The 18,414-nt window shown below is 38.7% G+C and overlaps 1 protein-coding gene across 1 annotated transcript; it reads right to left on the bottom strand.

The window, feature by feature from the left end:
* Positions 1-15,204: 15,204 nt before the first annotated feature.
* LOC108138033 (beta-1,4-glucuronyltransferase 1) lies at positions 15,205-17,248 on the bottom strand. Its single transcript, XM_017260006.2, has 2 exons — positions 16,503-17,248; positions 15,205-16,236 (listed from the first exon to the last, which is right to left on the bottom strand). The coding sequence occupies exons 1-2, from the start codon at positions 17,214-17,216 to the stop codon at positions 15,694-15,696; spliced, it is 1,257 nt and encodes a 418-aa protein (XP_017115495.1). The 5' UTR covers positions 17,217-17,248; the 3' UTR covers positions 15,205-15,693.
* Between the last annotated feature and the right edge of the window lie 1,166 nt (positions 17,249-18,414).

Below are 18,414 nucleotides of genomic sequence, written 5' to 3' on the forward strand. Positions count from 1 at the left end.
AACGCAGCAGAGGAAACGTTTCAAATTTAAATTAAATCAAACTGTTAAATCAAACTGTATGTTTTGGTAGTCACGCTCTTATTAACCAGATAAAAGAAGTATACAAAATGTGTCTGCTCCCCTGATATTTTATCCTGGCTACCCCCGTGCAATGAGGCCGTGCTAAAATTCATTTGTCAAAAGGATTACCATGGTAATAGGGTTTTAAGCATAACCGGCAAACATTCACAGTTTTTTTTGCGTGAGAAATTTTTTTGTGGCTCGCTTGGCTTCGTTTAGGTTTTGTTTTCGGTTTGTTTTGCTTTGTTTGTTTTTTTGGTTTCGGCGGCCACAGGTGGCAGCTAATTAAAAAAGCGGGATTAAGCAATTATGACTGACATTTGTACAACACACATAATCGCACCATACCCAAAACCCCCTGGTCCACACATTTGGCCCACCTTTGGCAAACAGATTTTTGTTGGCGGCAAGCTGCTAATAAATTGACTGCAATCAAAGCTGTCATAAGTTGAGCAGGACAACGCCCACGCAGCCTTGGCCGAAGGACAGATAACTGAGGTCACATATACGGGTCAGAGGCAGGGTTTCATAGGGTTTTGCGAGGCTCATCTCAAATAGTTAAAATATCAGTCGAAATAATAAGATCTTACATACCCACATATACTTTAATTTGCAAATAAATATTTTAATGTATGTCTATGGTTAATATAAAGAGTTATTTATTGTAAATATAAGTTTAAAGATTTTTTTATAATAAAATAAAATAATAAATGATCAATAAATCAATACCATTTCAAAACCTACTTATTGCTTGGTTAAATTTCTGAACAATTCTTAACTAAATTTCGATAGAAATTAAAACTTTAAAGTGGGTTCTTGGTTTAAATAATTTATTCGTCTAAAGTGAATTCTTCTCTTTTAAAGTGAAGTTCCATTTTTTTTAACAAATAATTTATAAGTTCCGCTACCCTATACTCGACCATTAGATACCCCCCGTTAAGGACGCCCCGGGTTTAGCGGGCAACATCCACCCGCAGCCAAATGACAGCTTAATCGCCCAAAAAATCAAGCCAAGCGGAGACATTGTCCTCTCCGAACTCAAGGATTCCTGCTGGCTGCCATGTGTCGCCTGGGCCATCATCTTCGCCGCTGTGGGAAACTAACCCTCCGGAACCCTCCGGAACCCCCCGGAAAAGCGACCTATGTGAGACTCCAACGAGGCGAAAATGTACAAATTGTTGTGATTTATTTTAACAGACTTTTTGTTAACCCAAAAGGAGCGAATGTTAGCAGAAGGAGTGGAAGAAGCATTTGCTACTCTATTGATGAATATGCTGGTGGGTCACTCACATGTGACAGGGCCAGGGCCAGGGACAGGGGCAGGGGCGGCGATGGAAGGGGTTCTAAGGGGGGCGGGGACTGGAGAGCCCGGCGCGTGACAATGCGCCAATGTGTGGTCAAGTGCGCACGACTGAGCCGAGGGAGCCCCAAAGGAGGCTCCATCAATTTGTCCCCAGCCGCTGGATTGGAGGTGTGGAAACCCAAAGGGGATGAAGCAAAAGTTAACGCTAACAGGTTTAACCAGGCTAAGGATAAATGTGGAGACAGTGGCCAGAATAGCCGAAGGAGAGTGGTGCCGGGGTTGGCTGGAGAACTGTGGTGCGGATGATGATGGGACACCCTCATCATTAGTGAGAAATGCTTGAGTTTTAACTGAAAGATTTAGATGAACACGTGTCCCCCAGCGCGTGTGTGTGTTCAGGGTGGCCATCAAGGGCGTACTTAAGGGGGAGATATATAATTAAAAGGATATAAATTGTGCTTTTTCACTTTGGAACTCGCTATTACTTGGGAGTATTAAATGCTTGAAGCTACCAGCTTTAGTATTATTTGTAGGTGTTCCATATCGATTTAAATGATGTCGAATCTGTACAAAAATTAGCTACCTAATAAGTTTTACAAATATTACAACCCAAATTTATTGTTCGGATGATATTTTTGTTACACCCCTTTATAGTTTTTCATATAATTCATTGCCTTTATCCAGATCATATGGTTTAACCCCTTAAGTACACCCATGGTAACCATGAAGATTCCTTTGGTGAGATTTTCCAACCGAGGACTAAACAGCTTCACTTTAACGTGAACAGCATTGTAACAAAATGTTTAGCACATCTGATAACCCTTCGCTTTTGTTTTATAGAACGGTGCTCAAGTCAAGTTTTTCCGACTAGGAGTTGCTTATCTTTGTCTAAGAGCCTTTGTCGTATAGCTATTTGTGGTGCTTGGATTTCTTTCCAGTTGAGTTGTGTGAGTTACCTCGAAACCTCATCAAAGTCAAAAATTAACATTGGTTACATTTTCTGGATTGTAACGCTTTCTTTTGTTTAGGTATTTTGAAAAAGAATTTTAATACCCGTTACTCATAGATTAAAAGAGTAAATGTTCGTAAAAGGTGTGTAACATGATATGTAAGGAAAAAGTATATGTATTCTTAATCAGGGTCAATAGCCGATTCGATATATACCACAAATTGACAAATCTGTCATGTAACTTTTGCAGTTTTATAAAAACAGCATAATATAATAGTGTATGTTATATATGTAAGTATATATAAATCAGAAATTTTAAGAGATTTTTTGCAATTCAGTTATTTTATAACTTAACTACATATTAAAAATGACGATTTCATATATATAAGAGAGCGGGAGAGCGGTAATGGCTGATTAATATTAAGTACCTAAAATGTTATCATTGGCTAATCCCATATAATAGGATGAGAGCATAAATCGGAGTACCGAATTAATTTTTTTTTGATCAGAATTAAATGCGAAATTATAAATAATCTTATTATTGCTAATTTGTCAATGATTTTTTGTCCACCAAAAATTGTTTTTAAGCCCTGTTCGCTTTTTCTCTGTTAATTTCCATCAGTAGCCATTAAAATAATAAAATTACTATTTTTTTAGAGCTGGGCAGCAATGCCAATTAGCGTGGACTTGGAAGCCTCTTATCCTGCAGCTCCGCCCCCCCACTTTTCCTCTTGACGGTTACAATTGGCATGACTTTCCCCTATTTAGGCTAAACAAACGATGCCCCGGGATTAGGTTCCTTTCTTGGGTATCTATGCCAGCATTAGCTAATTCTATAAGGCTGGCCCCCAGCCCCTCCTGCCGTCCGTCTCCACTTTATGAAATATTGCGGAACACTTTTTTCGCCTTCGCTCCATCGGAGATGCTGCACATCGATGGAGGCACGTACTTTGGTTAGCATTTCAGCTCAGCTGTGGCGACAGGGCGACAATTTAATTTATTTGGCCGCTTTACTAGGGCGTGGTGTGGGGCGTGGCTGGAAGTCAGCGAATTTACGATTGACATTTGCGTTTAACCTACTTATGCTGATTTGATGGCAGCTCATAAATAAAATTTAAACCAATTGCCGGACTCGGGACCTAGACCTCCTAGATCATTTCCGTCGAAATCCCACACCCACACCCACTCATCAATCGCAGCTGCTATCAATGTGGGCCATCATCTGGCCCATCATCCTAATCATCATCCCTCGCCATTATTATCCTCCACGAGCTGCTCGTAATTGAACTCTTAGTAAGCCAAGCAATTTGGATTTTTAGTGCAAGTACCAGCAACGACAAATATTTAAAATCCCCCACACACTAGGGAAAATACAATACTAGATTGATACCTTAACTACATTTATTACTTTGACCAACAAATCTCTTGAGCACATCTGCCCAAATTTATTTTTCTTCGACTTTTAAAAATCATATTACTTATCTTATGCTTTATTTTGAACACATTACTCTCATACGACATGTCTGTTATATGTTTATTATTAAATAGTGTTTAGAAATATATCTTTAAAAACATATAATTTCATAACGTATATTCTTGATAAATTCCTAATATGCAGCCAAAGGATATGATATTTTTATCCGTGTACTTATACACTTCACCCTGTCCGACTACTCGACAAATTTTTGTCGTCGGTGTCAAATGACGCAGAAAGTCGGCGCAACGCCTAGAAATTAAAACGTGAAATGAGTCGTAAGAAAAACAATGAAAAACTCCAAGAAATGAGAACGAGAAGCCGAAAAGTTTTTCGATTGTCTTTGGAGTATCTCACTGGCGGATGGGGGGATGCAAGAGGCTGGGCTTTTAGGCGAGTGAAAGGTTAGGAGTTTGCTAAATGTGTCACTGGGGTGCAATTTGAAAATGAAATTTTACGTATTTTTTCCAGTTTTAGTTTTTTTTTTTATCGCGTTTTCGTAACGCTCTGCTGCCAGATGACCTTGAGGAGGTGGGGGTGCGGGTCGCATGGGAGTTTATATAGGCTGTGTGTGTCCTTGCTGGAGAGATAGTTTCTCAACTTTTTTTTTAACTTTTCATGTATATGCAGAGTAAGTTAATTTGATTTTTCCCAATAAGCAAAAAAGAAAGGGGAAATTTTTTCAACAAACTATTCCCCGAAGAGCACTAGTTTTTTGCAAGGCCCAAGGCCAGTTCTACTGTATGTTGCACAATGAATTCGTTTTAATTATTGGAATCAATTAGAGTCTCTCTATATATCACCTTGAATGAGTAACACATTGAATATTCCATGAAATGGCGTAATAGTACAGCCTTTGATAAATATCAACTATCGCTTGCTCACAGATATTCTTTTCAGTCTGCGTTGAAAAACTCTCCCTTCTCGACATTAAAATACTCTTAATGCGATTATTAAATATGTAATTTTAATTACACTTAACGACTGAACATACGCTCATGTGTGAAACGTGATGACTGACCCTTTGAATATTTAAAATACAACCATTTTATTACAATCTCTCACTCCGCAATATAATCTCTTCATAAATATAATATTTATTAAATTTCGCAACTGGCAAGCACTGAGCCCCTGACCTTGGCCCAACGAAAGCCCCAAAGACGCTTTAAAACCAGCAGCTCACAATACTTTTTCCAGCTTTTTTTCCTCGTTTTATGCACTAGCCGGAGTCAGTAAATGGTTTGAAATTTGACATACTTATGCCCAAACAATTCAAATAAAGACCGGGCGCCGAACAAAAGAGCAATGGGAAAGGTTGCGAAGAGTGTTTCCCCGTTTCTTTGGGGTGTCCGCAGCATCCCAGGGGCTGAAGGGATAGGGATGCTGTGGGTGGGACATCGGCGGGATTGGATTGGTTACGGGGGCCAAAAGGTCGGCAACCCGCTCTCGACTAAAGCCCAATTCAATAACTCAGACAGAAAAAGAAGACTCGGAGATGGCCTCGATTTGGTTTGGTTTGGTTTGGTTCGGTTTGGCTTGGCTGGACTCCTTTTATTTTAATGTGCATGTCGAGAACTGAGGCAAACAAATATTTATAAATGCTCAACTAGAAGAGATAACTTTATTTTAATATGCACACACTCAAGATCTCATCACACACATCTCCTGCAGAATAAAAGTATATATAACATATATTGGCGTTCACTTTGCTGGGGTGAAAAGTTTTTCGAGATTCGGTTCCGCATTTCGTGGAAGTTGAGTCGTCGATGGGTCGACGCTTTCATTCATTCATTCGTTCAATGGCATCGCATCGGCAGCAACAACAACAGTAACAAAAGCTACATGAGCAACAACAACAGGAGTTACATTTTTATTGCTTGGCATGAAGCATATGAAAGCCGCTCGAACGAATCCATTGCTCCGCCAGAAAAACACACCCACAACCCTTTAATGCCTTTTTTGTGCCGAATACTCTATATCGAGGTGGGGATACTACATCTATTGAAGAGTTATGGTAGATCAAGGATATAGTGCATACAATAAACCAGTGCGTCAGGATTCGACTCTTGATTTCTCTTTGGTCTAACCAATCCATCCATTAGGAGCCGTGCTATTTTTAGTATGAATGTCGCATTTTTACCAATAATACTTTTGTCATTCAGGGGGTAAATCCCAAAAAAAGGTATAGTTATGCATTATACTAACTTTTTATCAAGGCATTCGATATGAATTTGAATATTTCTCTAGAATACAACCAATTACTAAAACCAATTTTTTAATGTCAGTTTTAGTTTGTAATCTGTCAGAGGAAACTTCCTATTTTGACTTAATGTTGACTTTCGAAAACGTTTGAAACACAAATTAAATAAATAAAAATACAACATTTTTTATAGAATATTGCTTCTAGTTTAAAGTTGTTGGCCAATAAAATCTAACACGATAATGAAAAAATATATATTTTAGCAAAATAAGTGTAACTCAACTAATATATAATACATAATGTACTTATATTTTTTATTTTAATACAACTTAAAATTATTTCAATAAAGAATGTATAAAATACCTACAAAATATATATTAATTATATATTATAGGTTATAGGATATTAACTATTCGATATGGACATAATGTCCTTGCTTCCCGTTTCCTGGTTATTTCGTTTTTTTTGTGCTGTTTTATTTCTGCTGCCAACCCAAACGAAAAGAGCGCAAAAGCGGCAGAAAAAAGGGGTGAAAGGAGGGGGGAGGGAAAGGGGAAAAGAGAAAAGAGAAAAGGGATTCCTTGCTTGCGCGCAGGAAAGAAATATATATTTTTCCGATATTTTAACATGAATTTTGCATATTGTTAATTTTGCCTTTCAACTGAAAACGTAGCGCAAACAGTGGGGTTTTGGGTGAGGGGTAAGGGGACGGTGAGGAAACGGAAGTGGGAGTGCTCTTTTATAGCATTTAGCTTCCGCTTCTGAATGTGTGTGCGAGTCTGCTTATGTGTGACTAAGCGAATGTGGCCCTTTGTGTGTGTGTAATATTTATTTGACAAGCGCATTGAGTTTGATTTTTGCTCTTAAGTATGCAAAAAGGAAAAAGGAAATGGAATGGAAAACTAGAAAGTCATTTTCCACCTGTTGCTTCTAACCAACTCACCATTTTCCAGGTGGTGAATAACATTTCCCTGTCGGTACGCACCACATAAAAAACATGATTTTCACTTCGCACAAGGGAGATTTATTTAAAAATAATTCCAGAAAAACTACGCTTTTTCACCTAACATGAACATCATTGAAAAAATGTCGATTTTTAGTGCAAACACTTGAAGTGACCAGCAGCAGAAGGCTTCAAACACGCTTCGGGCTATAGTTATTAATGTGCTTTTCCATCACTTCTGGAGCTGCAAGAGTGTTAATAAACATATGCATTTAAATCAACATATGCACTGTTAAATCTGAGCGTGCTTCCGGCCATGGAATAACTTAAACTGGTAGTCATGAGTTCAGAGGACAAGATTAAATCGAAATGATTCAGAAGAGCTGCATTTTGAGCATAATTTTATGTAGTATTCGATTGCACTTTAAAAAGGGAAACACGTTTAATTGGTCCAATTAAAACGGATTAATGAGTAAATCGTTAAATTCAATTTATCGCACACTTTTATTATTTATTACAACCGATTAAAGAAGGGCATCACATCTTTAATTAATAGCTTCTAATGACATGGGAAACAATTGACTTGCTTCAAAGAGTAATAAACAATATATATAAAAATTAAATAGATTTGCACATACTTAGATTTTAAATGTTTGATATTTTTCTTGTAATGATTGATAAATTGAATCTGGCTGGAATTTTAACAAAGCTCATCGTTTTATTCAACGATAATAAAGTTGTAATATAGTTTCTTATTTTGAATACCGAATAAACAAATTTAAGTAGATGTAATAATTATATTTATGACCGCAAGCTAATTGGTGGAATATACAATCGCATAATAGCATGCTTGGCAGCCCAATTAATATGATAAAGGGAGTCAGAAGCAAGGAAACATTATAATAATTTAATAACTGAATCCGGCTTGTTGGTGCAGCTTGCTTGCGAGATCGCTGGCATAAGTTAACCCCTGTTTGTGTGCGAAGAAACATGCATTTGTGTGTCTGCAATCTATTAGTTGTTTGCATATGCAATTTGCCCGCTTGCCATTTGCCCTTTTGCCCATTTGGCAAAACACTTAACTTTAACCTTAACCTTAGTCATTTCTTCGTCTAGTTATGCATATTTTATGTGTTGGTGCTACTTTGGCTTATGTTGCAGCTGCAACGGCTACCTAATGCAGTGCAACAGCAACAACCACTATCGAATTGACTAATGGCCTTGACTGGAACTGGAGGTGGGTTTTAGTGGGTTAAAGCAGGGCCAACGGATGGAAGCAGCGGCAGCAGCAGCAGCTGCATGCCCTGATAAACATTTGTTTAACATGACCATTAAGACAAGTCAAACTGCAAACGCACACGGGGCCCTCACACACACACACACTCACACACACACACAAGCAGGCTCCTCCGATAGAGACACTCATCCATGCAAATGGCGCAATATGGCATAGGACATGCAATATGCCACACACACACACACACACACACAAGCACATTCGTACACCGGCACTCACACACGCAAAACACCAGGACACATACTAATAAGTAACAAACAACAGACACGATTACAACCAAATGACACAGAAAATCACTACTGGGCGTTATGTAGATGCTCATTGCATTCAGCCCGCTTCGCTTTGCCTCGTTTTTGTTCCGTTCCGTTCAGTTCAGTTCGGCTCAGTCCGCTCCTGCCACGCCCCTCAACCCAACCGACTGCCGCCCCCCCGCTGCACAGGATTCCGTTCGCTTCATATGAAAGTAAATTAGCTTAGTGCCCGCCGGTGCACGGAACAAAACCAGTTGCTTTATTCAACATTTTGGTTTAATAAAGCTTAATGCGTTTTCATTTGAACTTAAGCTAGATTTCTTAAACATTTATTATTTTATTAGTGGCACTATACCCCTTTTTATCTTTGAGATACTTAGTCCTTTTATTATAGAAAATATTTTCTAAGGACGCAAACTTTCTCGTTTCTTCCAGTGTACCTCGGCTGACTTCTGGCAGCTATTTATGTGCAATCTGCGCCCCTTCCATCAGACCTCATGCATGTTCCATAGGCTGGTGCGTGTCTGCAGTCCACAAAATACGCCGTGCCACAATTCCAATGGCGGACAGAGGACGATGGACGGCAAAAGCACAACCGACTGACTTAGTAACTCTTCATATCCTCCGACCCTGCTGGCTTCCTTTATGGGCTCGGTCCAGCCGATATGGCTTAAATCGACATAAATGCGGTCATTGGGGGGCCATGGCGGGCATTTCGCTTTCGATTTGTTTATAGCTGCGTTTAATAAATTGCTAAATGAACTTGGAACCCCGCTTCATCTTAGCTCCTCGCCCCTGAAGTGGATTTCTCTACGATAAGCCATCGAGCATGGGCATTTGCATTGTTTCTGGGTTTTATGTTTCATGTGTGGGTGGATTGCAGAGGCTCTAAACAATCAAGGGAAGCTGGTGAAACAAAAATTATGGGAAAGTTCTGATTGAGTATTGAAAGTACTTGAAAATCTGCACCTCTTATACACAACATTTTTATTTAGATCGTAGGGAAATAATTATAAAAAATAAAATACTCAAGCACTATATTTATTTCCTAGAATAAATCGTTTTTGTCTGAAACTTATTTGTTGGTTAACACTTAAAATGTTTGGTAATTGTAACTTGAGAAATGTTTAAATTATAATATGATTTTAATATTTAAGAAGTGTGAAATCTCTCAGTTATCGTTTGTATATCTGTTATATAAGAATACAAAATTAACCATATACACTATATATTGATCGGTTTTTTTTTTTATTTGCTCTTTAACCCGCAAATGTTTATTTTGCTCGACGCTCGATGGCTTTCTCTATTAGTTTCTGTGAGTGCTTGTATGAGTTCCAAGAAATATGAGTGCCCCGTGGCTGGTCCAGCGGCTGCTCCAAGTTGCAGCCTCCCGATTCCGTTCGCCTTAACCCGCTCGTGGCCATTGTGCCACTGCTGCCCTGAAGTGAGTCATAAAAATAGTGCAAAATAGCAAATGCTACAAACGCCAACGAACCAAAAATGAAATGGCTTAAGCTTTCCTAAGCGTCGTCGATGGTAACTTCACCCTGTTTCGCCCTTCGACTCCCTTTTCTCCGTCCGATTCCCTGTTTTCTCTTTCCCTTTCTCACTGTACAGTTGTTGTTGCTGCTGCTGCTCCTCAAATATAAATGCATTTGCGCCCGACCACAAAATGTGTTCAGCCGGAAATTGTACGTGGAGAGGCTGCACTGTTCAAAATTGAATAACATTTTATTTTAAATAGCTAGTAACTTATCAAAATTAATAAATAATTTTTTTATAATTTAATTTTTGTTAATTTTTGTTTGAGAAAATAATTTAATCATTAAAAGAAACAAATCAATTTTCAAGCTTCTGCACATAGAAAAATCAAAGACATTAATTTATTACTCGTACGTAGTGTGGGCACACACATAAATTGCTTAATGTTAAATTTAATAGAACTAATCACATTTCCGATTAAGGTTAATCGTAAGAATAATTATTTTTATACATTTAACTCTGTCTTGTTGGGCAGAATATAAAGAATTAAAATTTTAACTTATTACTCATACGTCGTGTGGGCACTTACTTAAATTGCCCAATGTTATTTTTAATAGAAAACGACTTTGATAACCTAGAAGTAATTACACATCCGCTTAATAATAATTTTATGATTCATTTTTTTAAGACTTTTAATGCAGTCTTGTAAGGCAATGTATAAAGAATTTAAATATCTCAATCTCCAAATTATTTCAAACTAATTTATGAGCATAGATCAATCCAATCCATAGACGAATCCAATCGTGAAATTCACAATTCAGCCTGATTTATTTCAGTGAACAGCACATGGGGAAACATCGAGGGGCAAGCCCCTTTCGGTTTTGTGGGGATATGTGGTGGCATGAAAGGTTGGGCGCGGTTTGAGTGGGTTAAGATCCGCTTGGCCCTGCTCTGGCAGCCATATGTTCCATTAGCTTTTTTAAGCGCCTATTGCCACTGCTGAAATTTTAACAGATTTTCTCCTCCTGTTCCGCTGCTGTTTTGAACATTGCGGTTGAAATTTTCGCTAACCGACAACACGAGTCAAAAAAAATCGAAATAGCAACCGGCAACCGGCAGCCGGCAAAAAAGACATCTGAAATGGCTGGCTTATGCAACTCCAAGTACTCTGACAAAAAGATTGTTTCCATGGCCGCTAAAAACTGAGCAGACAAAATTTGACACTTTAATGGATGGCTTGGTCTTTGTATATAAATCTTTAACAACAACGACTTTTAATGTTTTCAATTTTGCCTTTTGATACTATTCGCTTGTAAATACATTATTTGTTTTGTTTTTGCAAAAGTAAATAAATATACAAAACATAATAACCAGTAAAATTCATTAACATATTTTTGGGTTAATTTTAAATAATTTTTGCATTTTAAAAGTTGAAAATAAAATCAATTTAAGCAATCTGAATAAATAAATGTTATATTTATTTAAAGAGCTGTACTTTTGCCAACCCTCAGTTCACAATCAACACACAATCTGAAAGAGCACTAAAGCGTGATGGGCTTTTGGGGACTGAACTCCTAAACTGGGCAATAGCGTCGCCTTTTGCTTATTTGCATCGATTTGCGGGGGCAAACGACGGGGGCAAGCGATGGTTTTGGATTTGACACGGAGGTCCAAAGGGGGTGCCAAGTTCTGCGGAGCTGTTTTGTGGACTCGTTAACATCGCCATCGCCGTCAGCTGCACCTGCACCTGCACCTGCACCTTTCTGACGCTGCAGTTTCGTCCTGTTTTGTCCTGCCACACGATGCCGTGTCATGGAATTCTGAGCTGAGGACGCGTCAAAGTGCAAATGAGCTCAACGATGTCTGCTTTAGTTCCCCCTCCACCTTCACCACTCCGCTTGAAGGATATACAATCAGGAGGACTCCAAGCAGAGACGCTGGGCAAACACAATAAATGCATTCATGCAATATGCATCAGGTAATCTCGTTGCTTTTAATCGTTGTTTGACATCAAAATTACAATTTTCTTAAGACGCTTAGCCCATCTACAAGTATATGGCATTTGTATGGAAAACGTATTCACTCAATGGCAGATGTTTGCTTAAGCTCCGCTTTTGAGGGGGTTAAAAAACTGGCAACATCTTAAGAAAGTTTCTGGCCATTCTCAAATAGCAATTTCTATGGCACAAAAGAATCTGTGTTCTAACGCACCTTTGCACTCTTTTATTCAAAAGAAAAATTGATGCCGCAATGGTTTTGGTTTTAGGACAATTCCTCCGTTTGCCCATCTATCCAACTACACTTCCTGATTATGGCTGGAATATTTTGAATGGAAACAATGGAAACAATATATAAGATATACCCTTTTACTTTATTGTGGCAACTTTAATAAAATTTCTATAGAGTCATAGAAACATTTAAAGGAAATTGATGTGATATCTTAAAACAACTAAGAGGAAAAATAATAACATCAACAAATTTTGTTACTGAATTTATTTCTGTTAGGTAGTTATTATTTAGTTAGCCTAACAAGTCTGTCTTTCCGGGTAAGATGTCGAGCATCCTGGGAATTAGTTTCCTGGTTCAGTCTCCACTTGATCCTTCTATTGATGCCCCGACACGTTGCAACAATCGCTCACTTTGACGGCTGCCTATTGTTTGCAGTTTTCCCACCGCTGTTGTTCACTTTTTAGTTTTTCCTTGCTACTTTTGTAATTTTTCTCGTTTTGTTTGTTTCGTCGTCGCTTTTCCTAGTTTTTCATACTCTGTTGTAACAATAGAGGTTGCTGGGAAATTGGGGGTTTCTGTTGGGGCCAAAGGACTTATTGAATGGAGCACTACCACTGCCCTTCATTGTGGTCAATGCTAAAGGCTGTCAATAGGGCATCTTGTGTCGAGTAGCCTTTTTGAGTTTTCCTTGAACTATGAAGTGTTTGAGCCTAAACGGTAAGGTGACATGGGGCAGTTAAGCAAGTTTGTATAAAAATTTGAGATGATTCGGCCATTAAAAAACAACAATATAAATGTTTTCGGTTAATTACGGAAAACATGAAGGTCGAAAACAGTATGGATTACCAGTAAAATGTACCTTAATTGCATCAAGGAAACTTAATGTGGTCAAAAAATGTACAATGTCTTCTATTATCTATTTCATATTTAAAAATTTTGTCATCTAGGACGACACAACTCAACAAATTCGTTGCTTTTGGGCATTATGATGCTTCAGCTGGGAAATAGCCGAGAAGGTAAATTTCCTTTTGACCATTTTCGATTCCATCCAGTTTCTTATTTACGTATTTGTCATTGTCTTATCGAGCAGAAGACTCAGGTGTGTTTTGAGAATGGGCAGCTGGAACAGAGCCCGATGCATTCAGGTGAAACAGTTTTGCAATTTCACGCGGCCCCAGGCTTTTGTCCCAGTCTCTGTCTCAGTCTCTGTCCCACACAGTGGACTTAATCGCACCAGCCGTCTCTGCCACTTTTTGGGGCAGGTCGAACAACGTCAGCAGTTGGCTGGAAGACAAATGGAAAGCATTCGCTTGCTTGGCTACTGCAGGCAGCAATTAAAAGATTTTCATGCTGCTTCAGCTGCTTTCGTTTTCCGTATTCCTTCATCCTTCATTGCCCACCCACCCACTACCCTTTTCTTCCCTCCGACAACTCCACCCATTGGGCTAACACAAATTTTTTGCTCTTGTCTCCATTTAGTCACTGTTAGTTTCAACTTTGGGGGTCATTTGTCTTTTTGAAAAACTTTTGGTCTTACTTTGTTTCGCCAAGTTGCCATGTCATTGTGACGGGAGTAAGAAGGACACTCACACTCACACTCGCTCACTGTCTCGCTCTGGTCAGTTTTTTACGGTTTTCGCATATTTATGTTTTGCCAAGGGATGTAGTAGTGGATGTTTTTAACTTTATAGGATTCCGAACAAGCTGCAGGCCGGGATTTATACACTTTGAGATATATGTATGCCGGTTATAGAGAAGCCGAAGATAAAAACGGACTACGTACATTTGGCAAAGTAATTTTAATTACCAAATTTTTTATTTTTATATTTTTTTTAAAGAGTTATTAAACGATGGTTAAATAAAAAATATAAATATTTCGTAAAAGGTCTTCATTAAACAGCTGCAATGGTATAAAATCTTCGGATTGCGAAGTTTGCTGCCTTTCTTGTTTTAATATGTAATTAATACAAATGTTTAAGAGCTTTTCGATTATATTCTTTAAAATTATAGAAAACAATATTAAATACATAAGTGAATTGTTTCTCGAGTGCCACAAGTTACAAAACAAATGATAAGTATTAACCACAAATAATTGAAACAATAATTTAGCTTGTTTAATATGAAAGTTTTGAGGCAGTTTTGAATTTAAGCTCAGGCTCTTGAGCAAAAATGGGCGAAAACCGATGGATTCCCTTGCAGATGAACAGGGAAGGGGAAGGGGGTCCTTCACCGGCACTTGGGTCATCCACAGAGAGCTGTGAACCACAATAATGGTATATGACCTCGCACTCTGCACTCACACGAGTGCATTGTGTATGTGCATGAACCGCAATAAACAATATGAATTTATATGCGCTCGGAAACATTTTAATTAATCACTGGAGGGCATCAATTGCATTTTGTATGCTAATAATTTGCGCTATAAATATTCCGAAACCCTTTGGACGCCGCTCCAATCAGCCCTCTAAAATTCCCGACCCGCGGAAATCATAAAGGCCTCATCTACTATTCGATTTCTTTATTACTATCCCTCTCCGCCTTTTATTGCTTGCATTTTAAAATGAATTGATATTCAATTAAGCTAAAAATTTCTCTCCCTCCCATGGTTCTGATATTCAAAACACACACAACCAGTAGAACGCAGCAAATAATAAATATTTATTTAGGTTTGCAGTTCATATTTTATACTATTGATGCTGTTGCGTTTGCTGTTGATTTATTTGTTAACTGCACAGCAGAAAAAGTTAAGCAAACATTGACGGAAGCGGAAAAGGAAATTTGCCCTGAGCTACCACGAATTTTAAGTGCATTATAAACGCGTTATTTATATTACAATATGAAGTTTTGTTTGGGAATAGTTTTAAAATGTAACATGTTTATCACGACCAACACTAAAAAAGTACTTTTTATTTAATTCAATATTAACATATGCAACTTAACCATACTTAACGACTTTTTTAAACCTACTCAAATGGTATTATAGTTTTATTGAACGCTGTTTATCTGCCCGTCCATACGTTCTACCGAAAATATTTTTAGCTTTAGCTTAATTTGGATGTCTAGATAACACTTTTTTAAATGCCTTTTTTTCTGTTTTAGGTAGAATTATATAGAAGTCGGAAATAGCCGGATCGGAAGAATATATCATATTACTACCAACCGGAAAAAATAATTGCAAACAATTTAAAATGTCGTTTTTTCAGTACTCATTATCAGAAACTCGGTCTTTAACAATTTAGTAAAATGCATTTTTAAATTTAAAAAATTAACGGACTTAATCATATACCTGCCATAGGAAAGATAGAAAAATGTTCTGTACTAAAAAAATAATTTACCTGAAAGTTTGGTTTCAATTAGTTTGTCTTGAAACTAAAGTCATAAAGTATTAAAGTGCAAGAATTAGTTAATTAAATTTTTACCTTTCTTTTTATGGAATGCTTACAAATTGAGTTTTACGCCAAAACAAAATTCTTCTTATAAACTAACATAGAATTTGGAATTGCCCCTAAATGACACAGCCCGCTCGAAAACCGTACATGATGCCTAGCTCCCGGGAGATCCTTTTGTTGATGAGGCCATTGGTGCGGCGGGTCTGGGGGAAGATTGATTTGCCGGGCTGCTTGATGCCGGGCTTGTGGACCAGAAAGCAGTTGTCCAGAATGTGGAACTCGTAGTCCAGGACACACATGGCGTACGCCTGCGTCATTTTGTCCCTCTGGCCCTCCCAGGTCAGCCGCTCGTCGTACGGCGGATCCTCGACGGTGCCAATGAAAATTGGCTCCCACATGTTGTCCGAATCGGAGCGATGGCCCACATTGAAGACGTTCAGATCGTCGGATGCCTGGGTGGCATTGATCCACTCCTCCAGTTTGGGTCCTCGATGGCAGACCTCGCAGATTTGCATGTGAAATGGAAGGGCTTCGCCCGACTTCAACAACTTTTGCAACTCGGTCTTGGTGCTCGGAACTGAAACATTGGACATTACTTCAAAAATACGCAGCGCATGGACCACCGGTGATGTGGGCTGCTGTCCCGGCCTTCCAATTACCTGTGAATAGAGTTATATTTACATCACGTTCAAATATCTTTTGTTGAGCTTAAGTTAAATTTTTGGTGAATTGTAATAATATACTTATTTATTATAAATCATATATGTTCGAAAACAATAAAGCTCTTTAGATTTTTTGATGAATCAATCATTCCTGAGGCAGCAAGATAAGCTTTAATACCATAACACAGCTTTAGAACACGAAGCCCAATGGTTGGTGTTTTAGGAGAGTGTGAAAAAGTCTTAAGTCTTAAAGTAAACATTACATGTCGGCTTAAGAAGCTCAAATAGGCGGGAACCAATCTGGGCGAAGGATACAGCTCGATGTCCGAGGCCAGGACGAAATGGGTTAGCGAAGCCCTGCGTGCAATGTTGCGTCCCAAATTGACGGGGTAATCGAGCTTGGTCCGTGACCTGTACATATTGCCTTTGGCTACATTCACATACGGCGGTGGGGCGTGGCAGTTGGCCCTTTTCCTCAGAGCCATTTTGGGCGAAAGCACCACCTGGGGCAGGTGTTCCACGTTAAAGTACAGGTGGAAGCTGGTCAGCTCGCGAACCAAGTGCCTGCCAGGATGGCACTGCAGCAGGTACAGGATGCTCTCGAGAGTGGGACCGAAATCGGCGCCAGGAGCATAAATGGCCAGGCTGAGAGGCGATCGCCAGCGTTCCAACAGAGGCACCACATTGTCCAGGTAAGTGTAGTCCGCATGGCTGGTGTATGTCACATTTGCGAAGCACAAAAGTGGTCCGTGACCCGCCATTATGTAGTTCTCCAGCACCCAGTAGTCACGATATATCCCCTGGCTCGACTTGTAACCCTTGTCCTCGCAGTTTACGAACTTTCGCAGCTTCAGCAAAGTGGCTTCGTCCAGGCAGTTGACATTCAAAATGAGAGACAGGATAGCGATCACAATCAGAAAGTTCATATTGTTCTTCAAAGGCCTACAATTTCCTTTCCAGAAACCTAATTTGAGCATGAAATTTATTTCCCTGAGAACTTTGTGACTTTTTTGTTTTGTTATTAAATGCCTTTTATTAATTTACAAAACGTTAATCTAGAAGTTTGTGTTAGTGTTTTGGTAACAAATAAGAAAACAAATCACGGGACCAACAAATATAAATCAAACGTATTATATGCATTAGTGCATGAAGCTCGCCTTTATCTTTTGTTTTACCTTAAAGCTTTAAGAATCATTTAAAACTCAATTAGGCTAACCTTTCCCCAAAGACTTTCCCCCCAACCAGTTGAACCAAACGCCCAACAAGAAGTAATCTGTTTCGAATGGGGTTTATTATTGATTAGCAGAAATTTTAATATGCAGCCTGCGCAAATAAACAATTAATACGGAAAATTAATGTACATTGTTCATTGTTATTCATTGTAAAAGGTAAATCCCCAAACCCGGCCGGCCATCCCAACCTGCCTTTGAACAGTAGGCGTGGACAACAAATTTTAATTATGCGCCAGTTTTGGCTTCTATTAGGGCGCGTGATGGAGGAGGTGGTGTGTATATAGATTATGTATTTGTATGTATATTGAAATATTAGTAATTACGAGTTGAAAATTCATGAAAATACAATTTGCGATTATTGTTATTAGTGTCAGGCAACAGGCAGGGCGCCACCGATGAGAGTCTCTCCGTTGAAAACTTTTGCCAGTGGCTGGTAAAGTTCTCACTGTGCGGTGAGGAGCCAAAAGGGCGAAAGGACAAAGGACGCAGGACGGCGACAGCAGCTGAAAAATTTATAAATTCAATAGCACCTAATTAAAATTAAATCTGAAAGCTTTCTGTATCGACGATGGGGCACGGCTTAGGCAGTCACCATTGGAAAAGCTATAGCTACAGCTACAGGATACAACGCAACAGACCAGACCAGAGCAGAACAGAAGGAGAGTTGGCCAAGGATACAGGGCAGGATATGCACGGTAAATGCTGTAGCCGGAAATGAACACGTGCTGATGTGTACCAGAAGTGCACTTGGCGAAAAAACTAAAACTAGAAAGCAACTACAATCACAATGATGCTGTGATGGCTTTAGGTGCTATTTTTAATTTGTAATTTTATTATTATTATTTATTTCATTTACATATGGAAGAAATTTTTTATTCGGGCGTGAATCAAAAAAATTGTATTTTTCACACATGAACATGATTTTTTCGCTGCTCTTCTGGAA

Source organism: Drosophila elegans, unplaced genomic scaffold, assembly GCF_018152505.1.
Source record: "Drosophila elegans isolate 14027-0461.03 unplaced genomic scaffold, ASM1815250v1 contig_814, whole genome shotgun sequence".
Taxonomy (NCBI): domain Eukaryota; kingdom Metazoa; phylum Arthropoda; class Insecta; order Diptera; family Drosophilidae; genus Drosophila; species Drosophila elegans.